The 13,054-nt window shown below is 44.9% G+C and overlaps 1 protein-coding gene across 1 annotated transcript; it reads left to right on the top strand.

The window, feature by feature from the left end:
* Positions 1–7,165: 7,165 nt before the first annotated feature.
* On the top strand, positions 7,166–9,665 carry LOC124697556. Its single transcript, XM_047230131.1, has 6 exons — positions 7,166–7,489; positions 7,570–7,673; positions 7,953–8,063; positions 8,138–8,285; positions 8,891–9,165; positions 9,288–9,665. The coding sequence occupies exons 1-6, from the start codon at positions 7,166–7,168 to the stop codon at positions 9,502–9,504; spliced, it is 1,179 nt and encodes a 392-aa protein (XP_047086087.1). The 3' UTR covers positions 9,505–9,665.
* The last annotated feature ends 3,389 nt before the right edge of the window (positions 9,666–13,054 follow it).

The raw sequence follows: 13,054 nt of genomic DNA on the forward strand, positions 1-13,054 counted from the left end.
ATAAGTCCCTTCTTCAGTAACTCCAAACCATGTTGCACACCTTGCCAGGCCGGTGAAGCATTAGACGAAAAAACCGTGTCCTGCAAGACACCATTAGGATAATATTTGGATTTCAATAGGCGAGCACACAGAGTATCAGGTTTGGTTAGGAGCCGCCACGCCTGCCGTGCTAGGAGGGCTTGGTTAAAGATCCGAATGTTTCTGAAGCCAAGGCCACCATGAGATTTTGGCATAGTAATTCTGTCCCATGAGATCCAATGAGTTTTCCGTTTCCCCTGATTAGCACCCCACCAATAGTTCCGCACCATACGCGTCAGATCATCACAGACAGCCATTGGAAGTTTAAAAATTCCCATAATATATGTTGGAATGGATTGTGCTACTGATTTAATCAGTGTCTCCTTTGCTGCTTGTGAGTGCAGTCCATCCCAAGCTAGCATACGTTTCAGCAGTCTCTCTTGCAGATTCTGAAATCGCCCCTTATGCATTCTTCCTTGGGGAGTTGGCAGTCCTAGATATTTGTCCTCAAAAACGTCCGGCCGAACCTGCAGAATTTGCTTGACTAGAGTACCTGTAGCCTCTGGACAGTTGGGACCAAACAAAATAGAGCACTTATCTCGATTAATTAGCTGCCCTGTTGCTGTTGCATATGTGTCAATTACATCACTGATATGCTGCGCTTGCTGCTGGCTGGCCTTAAAGAACAAAAGGGTATCATCTGCAAAGAGAAGATGAGAAACTCCTGGAGCTCGCCGACAAACCTTGACTGGCTCAATTTGATTTGCAAGCACTTCCTTCCTTAATAAAGCCGAGAGACCATCCGCCACAAAGAGGAATAAAAATGGGGATAAGGGATCACCTTGCCGAAGCCCACGCGACGGTGCAAACGATTCAAGGAGGGTTCCATTTAATTTAACGGAATATCTCACCGAGGTGACACAACACATTATCCATTGCACCCATTGGTGAGAGAAACCCATCTTGAGCATCATCTGCTCCAAGAACTCCCAATCCACACGATCATACACCTTTGATAGGTCCAATTTGTAAGCACAATAGCTCTTTTCTGGATCCTTTTCCTGTTGGATATGGTGGAAGCATTCAAAGGCCACTATAGCATTATCCGTGATTAGACGGCCTGGGACAAAAGCACTTTGAGCCTCCGATATAGTATCGTCCAGGGTAGGTCTCAATCTATTCACGAGACACTTAGAAATAACCTTATATATCACATTACATAAGCTAATAGGCCTGAACTGCGCAAGTGTTTCTGGTTCATCAACTTTAGGAATAAGGACAATAGTGGTTTCATTTATACCTTCTGGCATGATACCTGTACTGAAGAATTCCTTAACTCCTGCAATGACCTCCTCCTTTAGCACACCCCAATTACGCTGAAAGAAACGTGCTGGGAAGCCATCAGGTCCTGGTGATTTGAGCGGTCCAATCTGAAACAGGGCGTCAGCTATTTCTTTATCTGTGAAGGCTGCACATAGTGCTGCATTCATCTCCGGTGTTATTTTCTCCTCAAAAAGGCTCAGGACTGGTTCATGGTTCAAGGTTGTATCCTTCTCAAACAAAGATTTAAAGTAGGCCGTGGCCATCTGACCCATCATTTTTGGTTCCCTTTGCCACTCATCATTTCCATCACGCAGCTTTTTTATCTTATTCTTCCGCGCCCTCCACACTGCCTTATTATGGAAGAAACGAGTATTACGGTCGCCTTCTTTCAGCCAATCAATCCTTGATCTCTGCATCCACATCATCTCCTCCCTGTACAACAGCTCGTTCATCTTGTCAGTCACTGCTCTAATTTCCATCCGATCAGCATTCATACTCATCAATTCAGCAAGTTTATTTCGATTATGCTCAAGCTCGCGATTGACGGCTCCAAACTTGGTCCGACTCCACTCCTGCAATCTGCCCATGACATGCCCAAGGCCCTTACTAATATCGCTAAGTGTGCGTTTTGTCCCTGCATCCTCCCAGGCCGTTGCAACTCGTTCAGGGAGGCTGGGATCCCTCTCCCACATCACCTCATAATATTTACGCGCTGGTTTCCGCCCCTGGTTTTCTTCCTTCACACATTCAATAATGATTGCGCAATGATCTGAACATGGCGTCACTTTATGTACAAATCGTGCTTCAGCGAAGATATTCCTCCAGGAGTTGCAAGCTACAGCACGGTCAAGCCTAACCTGGACATTGGCTCTCCCACTTCGTTTGTTATCATATGTGTACGCCGGTCCAGAAAACCCAAGATCAATTAACTCACAGAGCTCCAGCGCCTCTCTGAAATTCCTCATTTGACTCTCTGGCCGAGGAGAGGCAGAGAAATGCTCAAAGCCCCACATCGCCTCATTAAAGTCGCCAAACACACACCAAGGCAGATTTGATTGAGGTTTGAGAGCACGCAGCTTGTCCCACATCAGCTGTCTATTTTCTACTCTTGGTTCCCCATAGATACAAGTAAGGCGCCAACAAGGTTCTTGAGCAGAAAACTGGACGTATGCATCTATATATCTGTCCGTAACCTCCTGGATATCTACCACCATCTGCTCATGCCAAAAGAGAGCTAAACCGCCACTCCTGCCAATGCTGTCACAACCCACGAAACCCTTAAGACCTAATCGCCCTCTTAATCTTTTCATTTTCTCTGCTTTCTGCCGCGTCTCACTGAGGAAAACAATTTTTGCATCTGCTGACCTACACAGGCCAACAATGTCACGAACTGTCGGTTTGTTCCCCGCTCCCCGACAGTTCAAACTGAAGCAATTCATTGTCCCTGACGGGCCGCGCCATGCGTGCCCGTCAGTTGACCAGCGGCCCCAAGGCTGGTTGCCTCCAATGCTACATTCCTACTCTCCATTGATTCATGTTTCCCCTTTTTCTGCTTTCCTTCCACTGTAATTTCTCTTTCTGAACCAACATTTTTAGCTTGCTCATCATCCACGGTGTTCTGCTGGTCCGGCCCACGTTTTCCCAGGATAGAGTCAGCGTCTGACATGGCTGTGTCTTCTGCTGAAAAGGTGAAGGAGTTTAACCCTCTCAGTGGCGGTATCATCTCTTCACTGCCCAGACCTGCAAGATAACTAGCACTAGGAAATGATGGGTACATAGCTAGAGGCATTACGCTCCGTATCACAGGTTGATGCTTCAGTCCTAGCGAACTGCCACGGCCACGCCCCGGTTTGCTTGCAGGCTTTTTCTGAATTTTCTGCCTGCTCGAAGCTTCACCCACACAGACTAACGGGAGTGTCATATGGTTTATCTTCCCAGCCAATTCCTTGTCAACCTCCTCAGATCCCTCCTTTTCCCCTTCCTCAAAGCCATCCCACACATCTACTGCTGCCGGTATATGATCACCCATGTGGCGTACTACTCTCATCGTTCCTCCTTCTATCCGTCGGCATTCCCAGGGTAGCAGAATTTTCATCACTTGCTGAAAAGTTTAAGTTGAGGTTCTTCCTAACAGAGTTGTGCTGTTGTGGAGGTCCATAAGCCTGACGCTTCTCAAATTTGCGGACCGGCGAGCAACGCAGGCGCGAATCATACTCCAAGGACGGCACTCCTATCCGCTTCTTCTCACATTCCGTGTCATCATGCCCTATGTGACCGCACCAGAAGCAGAAGTAGGGCACTCTCTCATACCTAAGCAGATAAGTTGCTACTTCACCTTGTCCTTTAACCTGGATAGGAATACTTGGGCGGAGCCGACGGTCCACAGGGATCTCAGCTCGCACACGCAGGAAATCATGTGGACTATTACCCTCTGCATCCAAGTCCACGTCTAGATATTTCCCAAGCTTATTCCCTATTAGCATAGCCGTGCTCTTCTTTTGACGTCTCCATGGCAGGTCATAAACCTGCACCCAGAGTGGTACTGTGTTCAACACTGTCTCCGACGGTCTCAAGTCCCCTTGGATCTTGGTCACCAATAATGGGTATCCTCTGTAAATCCATGGACCCCCACGAGCAACGAAATCATAATCTCCTTCCGAGTAGAAAGTAATCTTGAACCAGTTCTTCCCTAAAGGTGCAAAGTTTACACCCGTGCGCAGACGCCAAACTCTTATGTTGAAGTGGGTAGTCATGTCGTCAATATCCGGTCGCCTCTGGCTGACATACCTACCCAACAATCTCCACCGCTGTTGTACCTCCGGCGGTAGTTCTTCATCATCCTCCTCCAATTCCAGAACCTCATCATCCTCCATGTTCACTTCACCCTCCAGAATCCCATCAAGATCATCTAAACCTTCAGCCGCCGCAGATTGCCAGTTACCAAGCTCTGGCGGATCAACCCCCATCGACGGAATACTCCCCTGGCCTGGCGCAGATGCGAACGCAGTTCTTGTTAGCAACTTCGGGTGGGTAGGTGCCTCACCGGCTCCCCCTTGATCACCCCCATTGCCGGCAAGATCCATCGAACGATCGCGCGCAGAAGAGCGATCTAAACCAGGGTCGTACGCGAAGATTGGGTTATCGAAGATCTTACTTGAATTTGGGATGGCGTGACTCCCAGGGACCTCCCGGTTGCCCCTTATACCCTTGTCCTCTTCCTTTCCAAAGCCGTCCACGAGCAGATCAGGCCGTATTCCACCCGGACTCCTGCCCTCGACCGATCGGGACTGCTCCCTAACCTCAGAGACTCGTAGACCTCGAAGACTCATAGTACTCCCGAGTTGGATAGGGGTGGCGGCGCGCAATCGCCCGCTAGTCGCCAGGAGCCCTAAACCTAACTCGTAGCCAGACTCTAAATTAGCTAGTTAGCTATTGCACAGTCGACCCGAGGTTCTTTTCACTCGAAGCAAAAGGTTTCCTCCATCGGTTTCCGGAAATTGATCCCTTGTTTCCTCTCCCCTATTTACTACCGACGGAAGGGGCAAATCGCTCTTGGCCCGATTTCCATGGCGGATCCATCGATGGTGAGTCTCCCGGAGTAGCCCATGGCCTGGCTCTCCACGTGCGTAGGCATCAGCGCATAGGGAGCCGGAGCATGTACTGGAGGACGAGGCCGGGGAAGATCGGCTGGTGCTTATTCTTGAGAAGGACGGCGGGACAGAGACAGCCAGAACTGCTTTCTCAGCCCTTATTTGGTACTAGTGTTTCAGTGAAAATTAGTGGGGATAATATTCTAGAGTATTTGGTGAATCACTGTTGTCATCCAATCCCCACAAAACCCCATCCCAATCCACTAGGTAGGGGTAGAGTATTGGAGATTGAAAAAATTACACTAAAATTTGGGGGAAAAGTGGGGATACGTGGGAATAAGTGGGAATAAGTGGGGATTAAACTCTCTCATACTCTAGCACCAAACATGCATTGGGGATAAGTGGGGATTTAAAGTTTGGAGCGGATTATCCCCACTAAAACTCTAGTACCAAACAAAGCCTAGGAGGTGGACGGGGACTGAGTGACACATTATTTTACTATCATCATTATGTTATCAGATACTGGCAGACTTCGGTTCACTGCTAATGCAAGAACATTGGTGGAGTAAATCAGTAAGCCGTCACAATCAGAAAAGCCGCCAAGCGACTGGTGGCTGGGTTCTTAGGCTGGTCATAGTGGTAAGTATCATGCATATATATTTGTGTATGGTACTATCTCTATAGTGGTTAGTATCATGAACTAGTATCATAGTTATGGTATATTTATTACTTTTTAGAATCTCAATGCAAATGTGTGCATAAGATTTATTTGGTAATAACTTTTCTCATGACATGCGTTATGATACAGTATTCGTCTATGTTACTCTAATCTCCTCTCTCCTTCTTAATTAGCTGCCACATCAGCATTTTTGTGGGACCAATGTGTATGATACTAGCTATGATACTAGCACTATAGCCAGCCTTAGCCCAATCTGATACTATTCGTGTTCTTTCCTTGCAGCTGCTGAACCAGCCGTTGAATACATGGTTAGAAAACAGGTGGTTTTTTACTCTACAATTTAACTTTAGGAACCAGTGCGTTGCCTGAGAAACTACAATGGCTGGACTAAACATGTAGACAAGTCATATACTGCCTTTTTTTTTGACATGCAAGTATATGTAGTACTGCTGATTCCCGGACTGCTGATATAGATTGTGTCATGCTTCACAATTGTACTATATATGTTTCCTATTTTGTAGTTTTACAAACGAGAGTGATGTTTGTTCCATGCATAGAAAAATCAATAGTTTTTGTTGCATATCATTATATTTTAGATTTTCAAAAGTTGATGAAACGTAATAAAACATAGAGCATGGATCTAAAAGCATGAAACAACACGAATCTAATGACACAAACATGCATTGGATGTCTCGTGTATGTGACATATGCATTTCTGATTTACAAACCCATCTGAAGCTGGTAGAGCAAATGGATAACACTTAATTTTCCAAATATTGTGTTGCTTATTTGACTGAATTTTCATGTGTATTAATGTATTATGTATACTACACATCTGCAGAATGAAAATGCCCGAGAGGGACGCAACAACGTGCGTGCATTCTGCTAGTAAAAATATTATTAGAATAAATATTTGTCAGGCCGCTAGGCTACCTCTACCCAAATGGATAAAATAGGCTGGGCAGGCATTTCCGTTTCCGTGGCCCGCTCTAAACGGACCAAAACGACATTTGGGCCGCTCAAGATTCCCTTAATTCACTTGTCGTGGTAGCACATTTTCCAACCACGCGACCAACACCATCTTCTATTTTCCGTGTTGTTTCTCCACCCATATGGCCATATCAAAACCTAGCGAGCTCCACCTCAGACCACTAGAGAGGAGGAACCGGAGGAGGGTGAAAAGCAAGGTAAAATGTGATCTAGGAAAAACACAGTTCAAACTACTTGGTCAAAAGTGGCTAGTGGGAGACCCACCTTGTTCCCAACACGGGGCGTGCATTCTCAGGGTGAAAAGCCAGCCTTTTTTTTTCCTTTGTACTCCTCCTGTTACAAAAAAAACTTCTCAACTTTATCTAGTTTTGGATGTATATAGATAGTATATTTTAGTTAAAGATACATTCGTATTAAAAAAATGTTGAGAAGCCTTTTTTTTAGAACGGATGGAGTACTAAATAGCACAAGTGCACAACCACATAAATCGAACCGCCCGATCACCACAAAATCCAAAACATGGAGGAAAAAAGAAAAACATCCAGGCCGGCCTTGCGCCAAGAGAATGCACGACGACGACAACTTCGGAGTTCCAAAACCATTCCCACCATCTCGCCCGCCTCCCTCCTCTGTACCCTCCAACGCCGCCAGCCGCCAGCCGCCAGCCGCCAGCGACATGGGCGAGGGACCGCAGAAGCCTCCGGGCGGGCAGCGCGTCATCCCCTGCGACGTCGAGCCGGCGCCGCGGGCCTGCTCGGGGCTGCATATGCTGGCTCTTGCCACCATCCTCGTGCTCTGGGGCCTCAAGTTCCTGCCGGCCACCCACTTCTGCCACCCCGCCGGCCCCGGCCGCAACTGGATCCCCTTGAACACCTCGCGCCACCCCGCGGTAGACTGTCTGCTCCCTGCTGCCGCGTTTCCTCGTGCCTGTCTCGCTGTCTGTCGAAGCTCTATTTCCTTCCAATGCAGGATGTGCCGCACCACGTTGGAAGTGTGGATATCTTCTCTTGGATAAGCTGCATGGATCTTCGTACGCTTGCTGTGCTGACAAACTCCACACTGTCTAGCTCAAGGTTCTCTTTATGTGATTCACGTGTCTTTCAGTAATTTTGCTCTCACGAAATTGGCACGATACCAGGGAACTATAACTACCAGAATTTGCTGTAACTGGTATACAAGAGTTTTTGTTATGCATGATAAACTTCACGATTATTTCACATCTCCGGTGACCACAGAACATATACAGTGCTAGCTCGCTTCGGTATTGTGGAGTTTTTTTACTTATGTGTTGATTGCAGTACTAATTTTATAGAGTTAATGACAGAATATGTTTCTTTTTGTTTGTTTGACAGTAATCCACATGATCTATCCTTCACTTTCTTGATACCAGAAGGAGACAGTGATCAATTGCCCTTCTACAAGATAAAATCAGTACTACCTCATTCAATCGTTACCGTTACTAGGTGAGATCACGCAAATTAAAATGCTCATATTGTCGTTGGAATTAGCCTATCCTCATACTTGTTTACCTCTTCAGTCAAAAGAAAATCAAGGATAAGCTAAATGTTGCCACTCCAAAGGGAAACTTCTTATGGTCATTCCGCAATGAGCTGTCACCAATCATTATCGCAACTCAGTTCTCACGAAAGAGACATGTTTATATCTCAGCAGACTCAATTGTAAAGGTACTGTGCATACGTCTAGTCTATTTACTCGAACCTATTATTGAACTTCAGGAAAAACAAGCATTGATACCATTAAGATTTTTTGCCAAAAGATAGTTGTATCATCATACACCCTGTTTGCTCTCTACATTTTCCTAACCTGTGATAGACTTGTGATAGACCATTCGTTGTTGATCATCCGTATGCATCGATTGATGCAGAGGCTGGTTTTCCCCGTTTAAAAAAAAGTTGCTAATCATTTACATGGAGTGTTGCGCATCATAAAGTTCCTCCAAAAAGTTTGTACCAGCTGTTTTGCATTACTATGGTCAAATACTTGAATAATTACCAGTCTTTACTTTGCAATTTGCATGAGACGAATTTAAGTGAAAATGAGCACCCCCACCCCCTTACTACTGCTTTGAATCAATAAATCGACAATACATACCTGCATATTGTAAGAGGGTCATACTGCCACAGGGTTATAAGTTGTTTCATGAATTGGGCATAGGTCATGAGCAGCTTTTCAACATGCAGATCGAATTCAGAAGATAAACCATGTGCTATATAATCAAGTAAAAAAAAATTCCGTATCTTCAAACTTACATGAACACTCTCCTACCCAGGGAAATATTGAAGACCTTGTCCGCGTTGATTTAGGCAGTTATGCCATTGGTGCTGCTGAAGATTGTAGCAAGCGCCTTGGTGATTACATCAGTATGGATGTTCTGCATGCTGTTCAAAGAACAGCTCCAAAAGGTTTGGTCTATACTGAACCTTTTGACAAGGACACGTGCTTACTTGACTTTGATGTGCTTATTGTGGAGCCACGCAATCTGAAGAGGAATCTGGTTGACTCTATCACGTTCTGGGCCAAGGCTGTCAACCTAGCTAGTCATAGGTCAGTGACTTGATTATGTTGTGGGCAAAAATAGTCATCTTCAGCATATATTATAGAATCATATTGATTCACCTAGGGTATATTATAACACCATTCTGGCCCTGTCCAACATCCATTTTCAGGGATGGCATTAGGTTAGCAATTACTCTGGCCTTCTATAACGATTATCTGAACCTCCCTACCAACTGGAAGCGCGCAAATGATAACACGGACATTCTCTACTACGACGGACCCAAGAGTGTTTGCTCTAAAGGCGCCAATCTGCATCAAGAAAAAGGCTCCGGCAAGGCCTGGCAACAGTACCTTAGTCAGAAGTCTGACGCGGCACTGAGCACCTGAAGATGGCTCTTCAGACTATGTTCTCCACCGTTGGGGTGGCGTGGCAATGCTTTGCTGCGGGAGCTAAATAATGGGAGTGCGGACGGGACAAACCCGACGTCCGTGCTTGTAAGTGACTTTATGGTACCGCCATTTGTATATGCGTCCATGTCAATTTGGAAGATCAAGGGTCCATGTCAATTTGTAGTACTAACTAGTAACTACTAACAGTGAGTACTACCTCCGCTCCATTGAATAAGGTCTGTTTTTAAAAAGTTAATCCGAATCAACACTTTAATATACACCATGAAATATATTTTCATATGATATCTATATAATATCGTGGGTTTTGATAGTTTTTTCTAACAATTTGGCTAAATTTTACTTAGCTTGACTTTTTTTTAAAAGAATATGCCTTATTCATTGGAACTGAGGGAGTAGTAAGAATGATGCTAGTAGCTCACGGGTTTAAAATCGGAAGAGTCTGCAAACATATCCAGCAGCTGAAAATTCAGGGAAACTTCTGTGACGCTGACCAATTTGTGCAAGACGACGTTGTTGAAGCATGCCATGTGAGCAACATGAGCGATGTAATCTGAACACATACAACGAAACAATTATATCATTTGTACTTCAGAACAGGTAGACACTCGAGTATGAAATTTCATTTCTGAAGGCCTTAATATTCGCTTAAAATTTGTCTTACCGAATTCGTCGCTACAGGAAATGCACAAGGTGCCGATGGCCATCCTCTGTGCCGACGGCTAAATGTCGGGGCCGTTGGGCATAGGGCCCATTCCGGCTAGGCAGGCAAGCCGTCGGCACAGGAAGCATTGTGCTGACGCAATCTTCGGCACAACCTCTCCATCATAACAGCGAGGTAACAACATTAGGCTTGTGCCGACGGCAGCTTTCAGCCCTCGGCAAAGCTATTTTCTATTTTACCACATTAATATTAGAAAAATCATAACTAAATCATTATAATTCAGAAAAATATAAATTATATATCAAAGTTTTCAGAAAAATAAGATCTATCTTGGAAAAATATCAAACTTGGAATATTGAAAATATCTCAAAAAAAATTCTCAAAAATGAGCTATCATGTGCGATTTTTCATGGCCAATGTTATTGCTAGAATCGTCCTATAGTTTGTGATATTGTGCCCATATTATGCACACATGTGCATGTTAGGATGGAGAACAATGTTGCTAGAGGAAGCTTTCATTTTCGTCGCACCAAAAATCTATTTTCCATTTCCCGAGTCCTAAAAATGGGGTGTTTTGTGAAGAAACCACCAAATGAAAGTTTCACAATAGTAGCACTCCATTTTTCAAAAATACTAGACCACCTTAGATACATAATTTCTCAACCGGGGTATCTGCAATATTTTCATCCATCCCTCGTGAAAAAGACAAATTTCTGCCGAGTCAGTAGGAAGTCGGTCAGATTTGAACTACATGTATATGATCTAATGCTCATGATTTTTCGAAAATATCATTTTTAGGTTCACATTATGCTATTGATGGCGTGTATTTCACACGTTCGTTGGGCAACCCCAAGAGGAAGGTATGATGCGCACAACAACAAGTTTTCCCTCAGAAAGAAACCAAGGTTTATCGAACCAGGAGGAGCCAAGAAGCACGTTGAAGGTTGATGGCAGCGGGATGTAGTGCGGCGCAACACCAGAGATTCCGGCGCCAACGTGGAACCTGCACAACACAACCAAAGTACTTTGCCCCAACGAAACAGTGAGGTTGTCAATCTCACCGGCTTGCTGTAACAAAGGATTAACCGTATTGTGTGGAAGATGATTGTTTGCAGAGAAAACAAGTAAAACAAGTATTGCAAGCAGATTTGTATTTCAAGTATTAAAGAATGGACCGGGGTCCACAGCTCACTAGAGGTGTCTCTCCCATAAGATAAAAACATGTTGGGTGAACAAATTACAGTCGGGCAATTGACAAATAGAGAGGGCATAACAATGCACATACATGACATGATAAGTATAGTGAGATTTAATTGGGCATTACGACAAAGTACATAGACCGCCATCCAACCGCATCTATGCCTAAAAAGTCCACCTTCAGGTTATCGTCCGAACCCCCTCCAAGTATTAAGTTGCAAAGCAACAGCACAATTGCATTAAGTATGGTGCGTAATGTAATCAACAACTACATCCTCGGACATAGCGCCAATGTTTTATCCCTAGTGGCAACAAGACAACACAACCTTAGAACTTTCTCGTCACTCGTCCCGGTGTCAATGCGGGCATGAACCCACTATCGAGCATAAATACTCCCTCTTGGAGTTAAAAGTAAAAAACTTGGCCGAGCCTCTACTAGTAACGGAGAGCATGCAAGATCATAAACAACACATATGTAATAACTTGATAATTAACATGACATGGTATTCTCTATCCATCGGATCCCGACAAACACAACATATAGAATTACGGATAGATGATCTTGATCATGTTAGGCAGCTCACAAGATCCAACAATGAAGCACAATGAGGAGAAGACAACCATCTAGCTACCGCTATGGACCCATAGTCCAGGGGTGAACTACTCACTCATCACTCCGGAGGCGACCATGGCGGTGTAGAGTCCTCCGGGAGATGAATCCCCTCTCCGGCAGGGTGCCGGAGGAGATCTCCGAGAATCCCCCGAGATGGGATCGGCGGCGGCGGCGTCTCGCAAGGTTTTCCGTATCGTGGTTTTTCGCCTCAGGGGTTTCGCGACGGAGGCTTTAAGTAGGCGGAAGGGCAGAGTCGGGGGCCAGACGAGAGGGCCACACCATAGGGCGGCGCGGGCCCCCCCTAGGCCGCGCCGCCTTGTGGTGTCGCCACCTCGTGGCCCCACTTCATATGTTCTTCGGTCTTCTGGAAGCTCCGTGGAAAAATAGGCCCCTGGGTCTTCGTTTCGTCCAATTCCGAGAATATTTCGTTACTAGGATTTCTGAAACCAAAAACAGCAGAAAACAGAACCGGCACTTCGGCATCTTGTTAATAGGTTAGTTCCGGAAAATGCACGAATATGACATAAAGTGTGCATAAAACATGTAGGTATCATCAATAATATGGCATAGAACATAAGAAATTATCGATACGTCGGAGACGTATCAAGCATCCCCAAGCTTAGTTCTCGCTCGTCCCGAGCGGTGTAAAACGATAACAAAGATAATTTCGAAGTGATATGCCATCATAACCTTGATCATACTATTTGTAAACATATGTAGTGGATGCAGTGATCAAAACAATGGTAATGACATGAGTAAACAAGTGAATCACAAAGCAAAGACTTTTCATGAATAGTACTTCAAGACAAGTATTAATAAGTCTTGCATAAGAGTTTACTCATAAAGCAATAAATCAAAGTAAAGGTATTGAAGCAACACAAAGGAAGATTAAGTTTCAGCGGTTGCTTTCAACTTGTAACATGTATATCTCATGGATAATAGTCAACATAGAGTAATATAACAAGTACAATATGCAAATATGTGAGAATCAATGCACAGTTCACACAAGTGTTTGCTTCTTGAGGTGGAGAGAGATAGGTGAACTGACTCAACAT

Source organism: Lolium rigidum, chromosome 3 (assembly GCF_022539505.1).
Source record: "Lolium rigidum isolate FL_2022 chromosome 3, APGP_CSIRO_Lrig_0.1, whole genome shotgun sequence".
NCBI classification, from domain to species: Eukaryota; Viridiplantae; Streptophyta; class Magnoliopsida; order Poales; family Poaceae; genus Lolium; species Lolium rigidum.